At 42.3% G+C, this 15479-nt stretch overlaps 2 protein-coding genes across 3 annotated transcripts; both read left to right on the plus strand.

Annotated features, from left to right (window-relative positions):
• The first annotated feature begins 2066 nt into the window (after positions 1-2066).
• On the plus strand, positions 2067-5803 carry lum (lumican). The gene is made up of 3 exons (XM_034578572.1): positions 2067-2224; positions 3125-4003; positions 4499-5803. The coding sequence occupies exons 2-3, from the start codon at positions 3130-3132 to the stop codon at positions 4651-4653; spliced, it is 1029 nt and encodes a 342-aa protein (XP_034434463.1). The 5' UTR covers positions 2067-2224; positions 3125-3129; the 3' UTR covers positions 4654-5803.
• A 3887-nt stretch (positions 5804-9690) lies between these two features.
• kera (keratocan) lies at positions 9691-15471 on the plus strand. 2 transcript variants are annotated; one of them, XM_034578351.1, is made up of 3 exons: positions 9691-10017; positions 13938-14812; positions 14911-15471. In XM_034578351.1, exons 2-3 carry the CDS (start codon positions 13951-13953, stop codon positions 15078-15080), a joined length of 1032 nt encoding a protein of 343 aa, XP_034434242.1. In that variant the 5' UTR covers positions 9691-10017; positions 13938-13950; the 3' UTR covers positions 15081-15471. The 2 variants fall into 2 exon arrangements, with proteins under 2 accessions (XP_034434242.1, XP_034434243.1); XM_034578352.1 differs by lacking the exon at positions 9691-10017 and adding an exon at positions 12700-12764.
• Positions 15472-15479: the final 8 nt, after the last annotated feature.

A 15479-nucleotide genomic window follows, 5' to 3' on the forward strand; every position in this document is an offset into this window, starting at 1 on the left:
ACCATGAATCAGTGCAGTCGAGGAGATATTGGTTGAATGGGACATCTACATGAAGCTTGTGAAAAAAGGGGCATCTATTGGATAACATGCAGAACAGCACGTATGTACCATGTGTTATGAAGCATTATGCAACACCTGCATCGCAGACGTAGCACATCTGGCTTCTCTTTCCCCACATCTCTTGTGAAGATGTCATGAAGAAGAACTGCAGTGCATAAAGATGTCGACCTTTCAGACAAAAGAGGGACCATATCTAAAGAAAAAGGGAAATTTAACAAGCCACCTGTGCTGCACGTCCCTACATGACACCAGAGCTGTGTCCCAGTTCAGGGGCCGCGTCCTAAGAAGGCTGCTTTTGAAGACTGATGCGTCACAGCAGCGTGACCAGGCTTTATCCAAGGTTTCTTGAAGGTTTCCAATGGGTGGATCCTTCCCAGGCCAAACATATCCCAGGATTCATTAAGAGCAGAATCGTGCTGGAGCTAACGAACTAGCTATGCTGGCGGCCAAGCTGCAGAAAGTTAGTAGCAAACCACTCCTATAACATAACCTATTGTTTTTCATAACATAACCTATTGTTTTTTCTGTATATATTGTTGTTGTATGTCCAATTTGTTGTTTTTATGTCCAAAGGCACCAACCACACCAAGGCAATTTCCTGTATGTGTATATATACTTGGCAATAAAAAGAATTCTGATTCTGATTCTGATTCTGATTCTGATTCTCCTCTGTTCCGCTGAAGGATTCACGTTCGCTTGGGACAAACTTGAAGTCAACCCTGAAATCTACAAAGACTTGATTGTTTCCATCAATTTTGGGTCAGAGTTGAGTTCCACAGATTCAGATTAAGATGCAGATGATCTAGTCACAGAAAGGTTAACAGTTGTTCCACATTCCTCTTCTCTTTTGTTAAGCTGAGAGCTTCTTTAGATGTATGACTTGGCTGCAGTTGTTTCCCAGTGAAAAGAGGTGAGATGACCTTTCAGATGCAAGAATTGGACATAACAATTTCTGGAAAGGGAGTTGAACGGCTCAAATTACTTTGGTGTGGGAGAAAAAGAAAAATGTGCAACAATCAAGACATTTTCCCTCCTACATGTGCTGGGAAATCAGATTTATCTGAGTTAGAATGTGAGGAATGAAGGTTTTCCACAAGATGGTCTCTTAGTGTGGTATGTGAGTAGAGTAACAGACCGCACTGCGACCAATTAAATCCAGCCGTCAATTCCCAGCATGCTCCGACGGCTTGATGGATGTCCACCAGCAAATGGCAGAAACATTTGGCCATTTTCTCCCCCCTACTCCATTCTTCTTCAACTCCATCTTACAGATAAGTAGAACCCCACCCCTTGTCAGTTGTATCCATTTGCCTGACTACTTGCTTACTGTAGAACTGGATGATTGCAGGGCTTTTAAGTGCATGGGCAAGAAAATGTGAGGGTGCAAGACTGAAAAAAGGAACAATTCGTAGCAAAGACATGTGGGATCAATTGGATCTGCTTCAACCTCCCACCTTTCTGCCATGCATTCGTCAAAAACAGTAGAAAAGAAGATGTTTGCTTCAAGGGTTATGTAAGAACTCTCTGGCCGTCTCGGAACCTTTTTTCCGTCAGATTTTCCGAAGCCTTATTCACAGCCCAGCAGGCACGATTGAATTTAGTCTTCTCCATAACCGGCGTCTGGCCCAAATGGCTGCCAGAGATAATTTTCACAATTTTTTCCACACATAGCTTCCCCTGCTGTTTAGACTTTTCCATGCGCCGTCTACCCAGCGCCAAGGTGAACATGCAAACACTTTGTCGGGAGGACAATTAAAGGAAGAAGCTGATTTGTGAAAGTGAGGAAAGGGCGGAGGAAACATCAGCCTCTATACATATTTAGAGGTGAAATATCCCCGAGTCCTGTTGCACCTGCTCCAGGTTAGTTACCACAGTTTTTGGGATGATGCTCCCCAGACACTGATGTCACCTTCGATTGATATGACGACTTGACCAACTCCAGGAAGCAGAAACCTCCTCTCCTCCCACCTCCTCTGTTTTTCCCTTTTCTGTCTCTCCATCTACCCCTCTCTCTCTCTCTCTCTCTCTCTCTCTCTCTCTCTCTCCTCCCCCTCTCTCCCTCTTTCCCTCTGTGTTTTTCTCCAGAGACCTCCAGTTTTTGAACACCACACTGTTCTTACCTCCTGGCCCTCCACCCCACACACACAAACAGAGAGAAGCTCAGGTAAGCTTGCATCTGGTGGCAAGGCTTTGTGATTTCCTGTTGGATTATTCCTCTTTATTTCTGTTTTCCGGATGGGGTTATGAGATGGGCATGGGCTAGTGCTAGAGCAGAGGAGGCTTGAATACTAATGCATGGAACAAAAAAACAAGCTTTATAGTTTGCATATTGAATTAAGAAAATCAACAACGATGTATTTGCCTGAATCTTACATGTTTACATGGATCTAAAGCGGCTTCTTAATGACTCTTTCAAGGCTTTTAGGTAACTTCAGTCATGGAAAATAATCTGTTGCACTTGGATCCAGTGTCTGTCTGCATTTTTCATGGATCTGGAATTCATTATTCTCGTTATGCATTGTCTGCATGGTGGATTTTGAACAGCCACGATCCAGAACTAGGTCTGGATTTAGTTCCTCATGCACTTTTTTTACTGTTTCAAATCTTAAACACATCTTTAAGATTTCTATTATATTTATTACTGTTTGTGTTTTGTGCATCATTGGAACATCTGCATTGTTCCCATTGGTGGTTTATGTAGAAATCAATCAAGATGATTTTGGTCCAAGCTTCAATGATGTGGCTTGACACAAACAACTGAATCAAGAAATCGGTTGACATGAACTCTTGATTGATTATAGACACTAACACTCAGGAGAGTGGGTGTGGCAGGGGGTATGGTTTGTGTCGGGGATGGGGGGGGGGGGCAGGACTGACATCCTTTTTGTCATGTCAGTTTGAAAATGAGTTTATATTTCCTATTTAATCATGACTGATGTGTTGTAAATCTTTTTTGTTTTAGGATTTGGAGTTTATTGAATTGTGTTGCTCTTGGCAACTCCAACCTCTAACTAATCTTTCTGTTTCCCTGCTTTCCCCTCGTCTCTGTTTGTTGGATCCCCAGGAGCCATGTCTCCTCTTCGTTTACCCCTGTTGGCTGTACTGGTCAGTGTGGCCCTGTGCCAGTATTATGAATACGACTACCAGCCTGTTTCCATGCTGGGACCCTCAGGGCCCAACTGTCATCAAGAATGCGAGTGCCCCGTCCTCTTCCCCTCTGCCATGTATTGTGACAACCGCAAGCTCAAGTTCGTTCCCGTAGTCCCATCAGGTATCAAGTACCTGTACCTCCAGAACAACCAGATTGAAGAGATCAAGGCTGGAGTGTTTGATAACGTTACTGCGGAACTTCGCTGGCTCATACTTGACAACAACCAGATCACTAATGCTAAAATAGCAAAGGGAACAATCGACAAACTCACTGGCCTGGAGAAGCTGTATTTCAGCTACAACAACCTCGAAGAGCCAATCATCCCTCCCTCAAGGGCCCTCGAAGAGCTGAAGATGATGAATAACAAGTTGTCCAAGTTCCCCTCTGGACTTCTGTCCGACAAAGAGAATTTGACCTCCATCAACCTTCAGCACAATCAGCTAACCTCTGATGCCGTCTCTGGAGCTTTCAAAGGGCTGAAGAAGCTGCTGTCCCTGGATGTGAGCCACAACAAGCTGAAGAAGCTGCCAGCCGGTGTCCCCAGTTCACTGGAAATCCTCTATGCTGACTACAACGACATTGACAGTGTTGGAGCCGGATACCTGAACAAGCTGCCGTCGCTGCGGTACCTAAGGATCTCCCACAACAAGCTGGCCGACGCTGGGATCCCTGCCGGAGTTTTCAATGTGACGTCACTGCTGGAGCTGGACCTGTCGTTCAACAAGCTGCAGTCCATCCCTGAGATCAACAGTCAGCTGGAGCAATACTACCTTCAGGCCAACGACATCAGCAGTGAGTGGCAGTAAACAGCATTTTCAGATATTTGCCTCAAAATGTCTTTTCCCAGAGGTGCCTTGCGGAGTTTTCTCAAAGTCACAGTGAAATGGAAGTTAGAGAATCTTTAGCTTCATCAATGACAGATATTTGCAAAGGGAACAGAATATGTGGGAAAACCTTCTCTGAGCAAACAGTGTAAAATGCAATAGTATAGTTTTTGCTAACATTACTGAGCTACACACAAGCTAATGGTCCAGTGTGGTTTTGTATGATGGTCGGGTTTAGCCTAAATCACATTTGATTGGATAAACTTATATGTGGCCGAGTTCAAGGTAAGTTATCAAAACAAGGACCCGCTTGGGAAAACATTGCTCTTTAGCGCTACTAGTGGTCAAAAACTCACCATGGCACCTTTAACTCTGAGCATAAGGTTTTCAAGAGGTATTTAACAAAGAATTTTGTTTTTCTACCAACTTCCATAACTTTCCCTCTATGTTTCATTCTCTGCAGAGATCGACATGACAAGTTTCTGCAAGTTCGTCGATTACATCACGTTTTCCCATCTGAAGCATCTGCGTCTGGACGGCAACAACGTCACACACAGCAACATGCCCCCCGACGCTGTCAACTGCCTGCGCCAGGCTTCAGATATCATGTTTCATTAAGGACCTCCCTCCAATCTGTGCCCTTTATGATATGATTCAAATCCAGGGTATTATATGGTATCTTCATCCATTAGATACACACGAATCTTCAACAAATCTAAAGCTGGGCAAATTGGAAAATAATTTTGAGTCAAAAACTTCAAAAAAAAACAATATAAAAAGTAAATTACGAAAAAGTTGTATGAATAGAAATCAATGTATATGCTTTGATTAGAAACACACACTTTAAACATTCCTAACTTGTATTCGAATTGAGATTTAACGGAGTAAGCAGCGGCTAAAGTTCTCCACAGTCTCTTTTCAGTTGTCATTTTGTTGTCCGTCTTGTACGTTCCAGTGTTTAGCATGTAGAATATAATATGGGTACAATGATGAATCCATTGCTGTGCAAAGGACCAGCTATAATGAGGATTGCGTACTCAGTGTTTAATGCCTTTGGGGAGAAATGATGATCAAATTGTAAAATAGTTGCAGTTGAATTTTCAGCATCTTACAGGATTTTTTTGGGGGGGGGGAATTCCAGCGTTAACTCCTTGTCTGTCAATATTTACCAACTTAAAACTCGATACCTTGATGCAAATGAGTCCCAGTGATTGACTTGAGTGATCATCTTTCCTGTGGTGTCTTTTGGGAATCACTTCAAACCCTGAACTAAAGCAGGATTTTCATGTTTCTGGTGTTGGAAATGGAATGAATGACACAAGTAACACTGGCGTTGACCTCAAAAACACATCCTCTCACTGAATGTCTCTTTTATCTTTCAGAAATCACGAGTCAGATTGTTTCTTCGTGTGACTTTAACTCCTCGCTGTCCCCTGTCATGCACATCGCTGCTTTGTATACAACATTTGCATTTCTTGCATGCATCCCATGGTACCATTCTTTGATAATAAACTACAGCTTTTGCAGTTAAGGTGTTTTTTGCAGTTGATAAATGCTTTTTTTTAAAAGAAGAAGAAGAAGAAGAACACAAAGTCAACTTGGCGACACGGTCGTGCTGATTGAATTCATGTTCTGAGAAAATGACATTTTGTTCAGGTTTGTCTTGTCATCGTGATTTCTCATGTGGCCTTTGACTCAGTTACTGCTCTTGGATTTTTTTTTCTGTGAGGAAACCGAACACAGTTGAATAAACTATGTTTCCAAAATATTTGTATGATATCGCTTTTTAAATTTCCTGTAGTTAATGTAGAGCACGTACGGAAACATCATGTTAAAAAACACATATCCTGAACGAAAGTTTGTGCTTCATCATATTATATTATATTATATTATATTATATTATGAATAGAGACAAGTTTGGTAAAAAAGTCAGATAGTTAACGATGGCCGGTGTAATAAAACTTTAAGGTTACACAGTATTGTTAAAGATATAAATGAAGTATCTTAATTGGTTTGTATAAATACCCAAATGTGGTTTTATATATATGATCAACATCAGAAACTATGCTCTTAGTCTAGTTTTAGCAACAAGTAAACAAACATTTTAGTTAATACAACAATATTGTTGTGTATCATATTGTCCACAGAGATAATTCAGTATATATATATAACTATGTGTAGTAGCAGATATCAGTATTAAAACAACCTTGTGTTAGCCACGGTTCACAAAAGGCTAAATGAGCTTCTGAGATGGATGGAAAGTCCTTCCAGGTATTATTCAGAGCCCGTACTTGTCTCTCTTTTCACTCTTTACGTTCTTGGCCCAGTTGTTTTTAAAGCTCCCTACATTGTGGTCTAACTTAGCATTTCTCTATCCCCCTGTTTGGAGTCTCTCAAGCCGTTCGTTTACATACAACCATCTTTGTTCGGTTTGTAGCTGGAGTCAAACAAAGGCTGCTGGTCCTGGAGGGATGCAGGGTCTGCAGGGTTTCGCTTGTTCCTGCAGCTTTCAGATATTTCCTGTGTAAATCTCCCGTCAACTGTCTCAGATAGAAACCACAAATTATCTACGGCTGTTTGAAGACTATTTTATTTGGTCTGTAAAGCTTTAACGCAGGAAGTTTAATATTAGTATCCCTGAGAGAGGACTGTAGCTTCCCTGTTTCCAATAAGACACATCACGGTTTGCATATTTGGCTCGTGTGAGGATCTGCCTGCTGTGGTTAGAAGTGATTCTACTAAAACCTTCATCTTCCTTTACAGCCAATCGTGAACCATTCTAGGACAAAGCATGTAGGTTTATCAAGGCTAAATCCTGCAGAGAGAACCATAAGTAATGAATTCTGTTTTCTCTCGCAGGTCACTTGAAAACAATACGTAGGAATGAGAATTTATGTTGTTATTCATATTCTTAGATTCTGTTCAGGTTTATTTAGGTGGAACGCGTTTTGTCTTGTGGTGATTGGAAAAGTGTGAGAAATGTGTGTCGAGCGTTGTGCCAGATGGAACGAAAACCATACAAACCAGCACATTCCTTTTAGTTTCTGCACCATGTTTCAAAAGCTTCCAAGAATCAATCGTATTTTGTTCTATTTTTTTTGGCTGAAGTCATTTTTTATTAAGGGAAGGTTCAAGATTTCAAGATTCATAAGATCCACTGCTACCCCACATTTCTCATAGTGCTCTGGATATTGTGTTTGTGGACTTGTCATCATCAGGTTAAACTATAGTTCAAAACCAGCAGTCGTGCACATGTTATTGTGTCATTTACTCATAATAATGACGACTAAACTGGACCAAGAAGATGAGTCTGGATTCAGTCAGAGCCTGAAAAGTCTGTTTTTCATTATCATTCATGTTTTTTCCAAAGACTCTTTGCTCCTTTTTAAATCATTAGATTTTGAAATAATTTAATTCGTTGTCTCTTTGGTCTCTCGTCCTTTCCTCCAATGTAGATGGTAAAATATGACAAAGACATTTAAGTGCTAGAAATGACAGAAATATAGGTTCACTTGAAACTACTTCAAACCACAGCCCCTTGTTACATCCTCCGAAATGTCCCCTGTGATATATGAACGCACTGAAAGTGTGTGTAATAAATCAGGAGCACAGTCTAACACACACTGTCTTTTGGTGTGTGCTTGACATTCACTTGTCACTTTGGTTTTTACAATATCAACGGTGCCTCTGCAGAGCCGTGCACTAACAGTAACACTCATCCCGGCTGATGTGCACCACATGTGCTGGATGCGTTTGGCTTCTTTTTCTTCTCTGTGCATTAGTCAAGAGTTCCTCTTTCGAACAGACGCTATTCAGAGCCAGTAGATTAGTAGACTAGATTCGTGGCAAATAGTTGTTGTGTAAATAGTTTCCAGATGTCCCATTCGATTCCTGCCAGGTGACTGTAATGTATTCCAGCTGCTGTACGTACAATTGGACCCACTTATGTAAATGCAAGTCAGTAGCTGTGTGTGCATTGGACTGTCATTAAGTGATGAGGGGGGGTGATTTTATAAACCCACAGCTTCCCTATATGCCACCCAACACTGGTATAATTTAAAGGTAAACCTGACACAAGTCTGGGGGTTAAAAATATTAGCAATCTACTCACCGCCACCGCTATTACAACACGATACATGTTTATTCTGATCCCTTTTTCACATTTCACATGTTTTTATATGGTCACTCGTACCTGTTCCCAATCTGAGACAATTTCCTCCTCTTCCTCCTGAGTGGCCCTTATTTAAATCCCGAGCAAAGCTTCTGCTGCCCCAGTCTAGACAATAAAGTCTTTTATAAGGCCTTAAGCTTCACATCCTTCTGCTGGGGACGTCGAGTGAAAGTAGAATCAGCTGCTGCAGCCTCGCAGCTCAACTCCAAAGGTCCGTCTTTCAGTCCAGACTGTTTCTGATGATTCTCGGACATTTCCATTCTTCAGGTCATCGTGCAGCGAATAACATAATTTACATCTAGTGTCTGTTGTGGGGTCACAGCATGAAATCATTTTAAACAGAGCATTGCCACAAAACAACCACTTTTGATCCATTGCACTGAAGAACTTTATAGTTCAGCTGCCGTAATAAATTACTCGTGTTCTCCAACGTTCATAAAGTTCCCAAACAAGAGAAGGAATTTGTCAACCAACACAGCAGTTGTGAGGGATTGACTAATACAACTTGTGTTTGGTTATTCATCATTTGGGAGGACATGAATAAATCAATACCAACATTTCACATCAATCATCCAATAGTTTTAACAGATTTTGGTGGAATGGCCCATTGGCAGATGGACCAATATTCTCAGCGTCTATAACGTTCCCCAACAACAGGGAATTTCTCACCCGCCACCACAGATGTGAGGGATCACATCATTTTTTTATCTCATTTAATGGGAAACCATCCAGCATTCTGCTCAAAACCACATGGTGGCACTAGAAGAAGAGTCGGGGGATCATTAAAATCATTGGGATTCATCATTTGGGAACCCTGAATAACTCCAATCCAATCCAATTGCTTTAAGAGTTTCTGATAAACCCAGCTGCTGACACACGGATCTTTACAAACCTACAAATTCACATTAATCCTAGTTGGAAAAAAAGGTTGCTGACTCTGCCTTGTCTACTGGGAATAAAAGGGTCCATGGGAGCTCATGGGTGAGTCACTACAAAAACAATACAGTTTGACGTTTGCTTCTAAAGAAGTGGTTCACTTTAATTGTGGTCTGAGGCTCCTGTTCCACCACAACACACAGTGTTGTATTGTGAAGCCCATTCTGGCAATGACCTCAAGTTTAAATTCTCTTAAGTGATGTCAGCGAGTCATTTATCATCACTCACGGACATTAACTACAAAGAGAAGACTTGGGTTGTTAAAAAGAGGGGAAGGGGTTGGGGGGGGGGGGGGGGGGGGGGGGGGAGTTCTCCTGTAAATAGTTGGGTGTGAACGTCTGAGCTCAAACTCCTCTAGGCTCCTCTCTGGCCTCACCTGACAACCCAGTAAACCACCACGAGGCCTCTGAACCGAAATGAACCATAAACGGGTGAGTGATGGGTAGACAGCTCAGTTAGAGACCAAATGGTTAAGTTGGGTGGGGTGACAGCCCTTTAACCCTCAGGAGCACACTGATGACTTCCATGTCTACACTGAAGAGGGGACAGGACCAAAGAGGCAGGAAAAAAAGGCTGCAGGGCTGGCAGGAGGGTAGACAACCCAAACTCTGAAAGGACATCCCAACTGACACACCATCGCTCTCCCACCCACAACAACACACGCTCCATCCTCGTAGTTCCACCAGTGCATGTCTAACGTGCAGCCCTAGTGGGACTCAGACCAACAACAATACAAGGCTAACCAGGTTAGCTCTGTCTTGACTGGAAATCAGAGCCACTGAAGCTGTGGACAATCATCAGACCTAATCACTGGAAGAGCAAGAAGACCAGTCCTCACCTGGCTGCAAGCAGACCACTCAAACCAGGAGAAGCAGGTAAAGATCTTATCTTTCTTTTGTAATAAATCAATTTGAAAGAGGAGAAGTGAGACATTAAAACAAACAGCTAATGGTTACTTTGCTTTATCATTAGCACTGATGTGCACCTTTCCAGCCTTTCAGAGCCTAGAGGTTAATACAAAAAAAATGATGTTAGTGTTTAGTGTCTTTTTTTGTTTCAGTCACTGTTACTTTATAACATCAATATCTGGATCTACACTTTCATAATCGATCAATTCACAATGTTTACACCCGGAACTTTGTAAAAAAAACAGCTGTGGTTGTTGGACACACATCTTGGAAAATCACTGTCACTGCCAGACATGTTTTATTTCCCTCTACACTTACACCCATAAACACAGTTACTTTCTCATTACTGGATGCAGTATAAGTCATGCTAACTCCTCCAAATGTTTAATGAGGTGGATTTTTTGCAAAGCCATCGACTGGAGCCCATCCTGCAAAAAGCCCGTGCAGTCCAAATACAACCCGTGGTGTAATTAACATAGCTGGCTCAGACACAAAGCCCCTGGCAGGAAATTAGCATTATCATATTCCTCTGCATGTGTTTCTCTTTAGTTTTTTAGAGTGATTTCTGTTCAGAGATCTGTAAAGTCTGACTCATCGTTTTCAGCAGCTGGAGTATTTAATTGTGAAAGCACATGTCCTCATTGGCTGTTGTTTTGTAATTAGGATGCAAGGGTGTCCCGTCTGTGTGGGCAAATATATAAAAAGTTTATTTCAGTGGAATCACACATCTTTAACTGTATTTTTGAACTTTATTCACATTTCTGACACCTTGAATAAGTGTTATTCTCACTTTTCTCTCAGTTATAGAGAATTCTAAGCGTAATTTCTTATCACATGGACATTTTCGACTGATTCTTGATTTAATCCACGAAGCTTTTATGAGGCTGCTGGACCTGTAGTAGTCATAGTGGTGGAGTGGAGGTGTATTTTCAGTGCAGAGGTTACAAGCCAGCTGTCCTGTTACTTAACATGTTGCATGCTAAGTAATTGTAAGGTTAAAAGCCTCTGCAGTCTGTCAGCAATCAGAGAGCGTATCAATCATATACCTGTACTTCAACAACAAAAATTAGCATCTGTAAACAACTAGAGATTTTAGCATTATACCATAAAGGTGTGGAGAGTGGTACACTCACTTTAGGCCAACCAGCTACATTTGTTTGGACGTCACAGGGAAAGATGCAAACATGTGTCTATTCATCTAAATGTCAATTTGTCGTTGACTTACAGTTCCTTTAACTGTCCCATGTCTGTCTGTGTGAGTGACCATGTGTAGAGGAATGATCACTGTGCACAAATGCCCTTTGGCTAACACAGGAGGAACTCTAATGGGCTTGTATGGCTGATGGCAAGTGCTGCTCCAAGTCAGCGAGGATTATCCTGTTGCATTCAAGCCTTTGCCGTCATTGCTAGAAATTAGCACAATCTCATGCTGGCATGTGGAGAGGTCACCAATCCTGACGCTAGCAATCTTCTGCAAAAACAATTTGCTTGGCCAGCGTGCAGTGAAATCCCCCCAGATTAAGTCTGACCTCCATCCCATAAAACCATTACCTCTCATGTCTGCTGACAATGTTTTGTGCGTAAGAGAAGTGTGTCATATTGGTGCTTTATGCTTTACCTGTAGAGACCAAACTAAGTGCCTTCCCTCTTATGAACATAAACTCATCACAATCCTGATAGTTCATCATTAAACAAAGTGTGTAATATTCAATTACACTATTCATACTCACTTTATGTACAGATTTCCCTCGAGCACTACTTTGAGAACACTTCTCTTCTATTCATATCCCTTCATCCTTCAGTTCCGGCAGATCTTTCAGCAAAATATTAATGATGCTCCACCTCATCCCACTGCCCAGTACAATGAAGCTATTGCAGTTTCTTTCAGAGCTGCCTTCCACCTGCTTCAAGGTGACACTGCTGGAAAGGAGGTCAACCGTGAGCATGAAAAGACACACACGCCTTTCTATATATATACATACATATCCAGTGTCAGCCAAATTATTTTCTCTGTTACGTTGTACTGCATTATCTATAGGTTCTACTTTGTTTATAATTCCACTTTCTCTACTAGTTGTCCTGTTTAACATGAGGCAGTTCTTGTACACATTTGGGGATCACGTGCTTACAGTCTTGGCAGCGAGGCTACATGGCCTCTTGCTGGTTCCACTCCTGTGAGCTGTACATTTGAAGACAATATTGTGCACATTACAATTATACTGAACTGTATTTTTGCTTTTCTTCTTCATCCCACATCCTCTGTTGCCTACAATCAACCAGATTCATTAATCCTGATCACACTGTGGACAGCAACAGCACAAAATTAGGGCAAAAGTGCAAAGGTCAGTAAGGATTTGTGAGTGGAGTTAAAAAGAGATCAAGCATGCACCCAAGGGAGGAAGGGTTTGTACATGTGGAAGTCAGCAAACAAAGAACACGAAGGCTTGCATCAGCCTGTTTCTAAGTGGGCCAAGTCTCATGCACTGAAAAGGCTTAAGTACGCTATACCATGGGATTATGACCTTTGATCCGTGCCGCATCTGATTGGCCGAAAAGGAGCTTTAGTGTTATCAGGAGTGACAGGCTGGCACACGTTGAATGAAAAAGCTAGTGGTACAAATACAGGGAGGTCAGAGGGATAGCCTCATCATTTGCGACAACACTTGTTGACTTGCTGAAGGAGGACAGGAAAGAAGGAACGTGCTAAATTTAAGGTAAGCTGGATATCTGGATGGCACTGATGGGTTGTGTGGGTCGGTTTGATATAAATCTGTCCAGCAACTTCAACTTGGTTTTATGGAAGAAAGAATCGCACTTTTAGCATTTGTGCAACACCTCGTACTCCGAACTTGGGTCAAGAAGCTTCGACAGCTGCACAATGAGAAAACAGGGGCACATCTCTCAGAGCAGATGTGCCGGGTTTGTCTTTGAAGTGTGCCCATCCATGGCCGACCCAGAATGAGTTCCAGAGGAACGTGGAGTGCATCAAAAATTTAAACAAGCAGCAGATGGCAGCTGAGAGGGATCAAGTTCAGGCTTAAGAGATGGATGATGGAAGATGGCAGAGCTGGACTTGGATTTTGTTACTTGCTCCTTTCTTTTTTTTTTTTATTGTACTTGACATTGTTTCAGGCAATAATACATCTATCCTCAGTAGAATATCTGCAATGCTTAGCTGAAATGTGTGTGATTGCATATCCATTTGTTTGCAATTAAATCAGCTGTACAAACCAAAGTAATAAATCTAAGAGTTGCATGGCATAGTTAGCCACACACTTTGCAATCAAACCATGAACATGAAGTTCAGTGTGCATTTTATAACTGACATGCAAAGTCAATTCAAGTTCGTAATTCAAAGGTTTTCCAAATGCAATTAAACCTGACCTGGGTCTGCATCCTGTCTTTGGAGCTTTACCTGTCACTCGCAGACACAGTGATGACCCTGAGAGAGCAGACTACCTTGACCTGCTGGCAGCTGCCACTGGAATTTAAACATAATGACATTAGCGGCAGAGTAAGCGACACGCGCTGGTTTTGGCCTATTTTAGGCAACTGTTTGCATTAGTGAATACTTAGTCAGCTGTTTCAATTGTGACTGAATCAGGCCACATGATTGATAGATTGGTGGAGATTGATAGGCCTCCTTAACCAAGAATCACAAAATAGACATGTGTTCTCACGTGCAAACAGTTGCATGGGTCATCACAGTATTGTCCTAATTCCTCAAAGACCCCAATCCTTTCTAAACGATATCATCTTATCTGATCCCATTTACCATGGATATGGAGCATTCACGTGTCTCGTTGCCTTAAGGCCCCTGTAACCCTGATCAGCACCCTACGCAGCAGTTTGCCTATAACATTGCTTTTTCTCTCTTTCTATCACAGATTGGATTTCAAAATGGCACATCTCACGAGCCTTCTCTGCATCTTGTGCCTGGTCGGGTCCGTCATCGGCCAGGACATGCCTTACGAGGAATACATTGCCCAGATCCAAGCCTGCCCTAAAGAGTGTCACTGCCCCCCAAACTTCCCGCGTGCTGTCTACTGTGACAACAAAGGCCTGAAGACCATCCCCCAAATCCCTAAAAACACATGGTATCTCTACTTGCAGAACAATTTAATAGAAGTGCTGTCAGCTGATGCCCTGCGTAATGCCACACAACTGCGCTGGCTGACCCTAAACCACAACAAAATCACAAGTGAAGGAGTGGAAGAAGGTGTCCTGAGTGCAATGTCTAACCTGGCGCACCTGTACATGGATGACAACCTCTTGTCTTCGGTGCCATCGCCCCTGCCAGCCAGTCTGGAGCATCTACGTCTCTCTCGCAACCGCATCTCCAAGATCCCCGCTGGTGTGTTCATTGGTCTGGATAAGCTGAGCCTCCTGGACCTCCAGGGGAACAAGCTGATGGATGATGCTGTGACTGAGGTGAGCCTGAAGGGTCTAAACAACCTGGTACAGATCAACCTAGCCAAGAACCAGCTGACAAGCATGCCTCTTGGCCTCCCACCCACCACCACTCAGCTTTTTCTGGATGGCAACAACATTGAGAAGATCCCAGCCGGCTACTTTAAAGGATTGCCCAAAGTGGCATTCCTGAGGCTCAACCACAACAAACTTGGGAGCAGTGGAGTTCCCCCAAATGTGTTTAATATCTCCAGCATTTTGGATTTGCAACTGTCCCACAACCAGCTGACTGAGGTGCCCGTCATTTCCTCAGGCCTTGAACACCTTCTCCTCGACCACAACAAGATCAAAAGTAAGTCTATGATTCATTTCAGTTCAAGATGCATTGAGGAGAGTTCTTTCATCCGTTGCATGTAATGTAACCTTGATTTCCTTTTGTTGTTTTTACAGGTGTAAGCGGCTCCAATATCTGCCCTGTCTCCATTGACAGTGTTGACGACTCTATCAATGAAAGTGTCCCTCGATTGCGCTACCTCCGGCTGGACGGCAATGAGATTAAACCACCAATTTCGAGGGATGTCATCCTCTGCTTCCGTCTCCTGACGTCCATTGTCATCTAACAAAATGAAACTCATCTACATGTCATTGGCTAATTCTTATTTCCCCCAATCAATGACTCTGCAATTTGGATGCTGGTCTAAAGTAATTGGACTTGTGACATAGGTCAAACTTGCATGTTTGTGAAATATTTTTACACTAGTTGGCATCAACTGACTTTATTGTTGTGTCTCGGGGAAAAGCTCATTTTCAGTTCCAGAAAACATGAAGATTTCAGTTTGTTTAAAATAAAAGTAACAACAAAGTCTTGAAGGAACCTTCGAGTTAGACGCTGAACTGAGGCGGCTGTTGCCCACTAGTTGTGCCTTATGTTGTTGTAAACATCCGCATTTAGAATTATGAACCAAAATCTCTTACAACATAGCATGACAGTGATTTAGGGGCGAATTATCATACTTATG

Source organism: Hippoglossus hippoglossus, chromosome 23, assembly GCF_009819705.1.
Source record: "Hippoglossus hippoglossus isolate fHipHip1 chromosome 23, fHipHip1.pri, whole genome shotgun sequence".
NCBI classification, from domain to species: domain Eukaryota; kingdom Metazoa; phylum Chordata; class Actinopteri; order Pleuronectiformes; family Pleuronectidae; genus Hippoglossus; species Hippoglossus hippoglossus.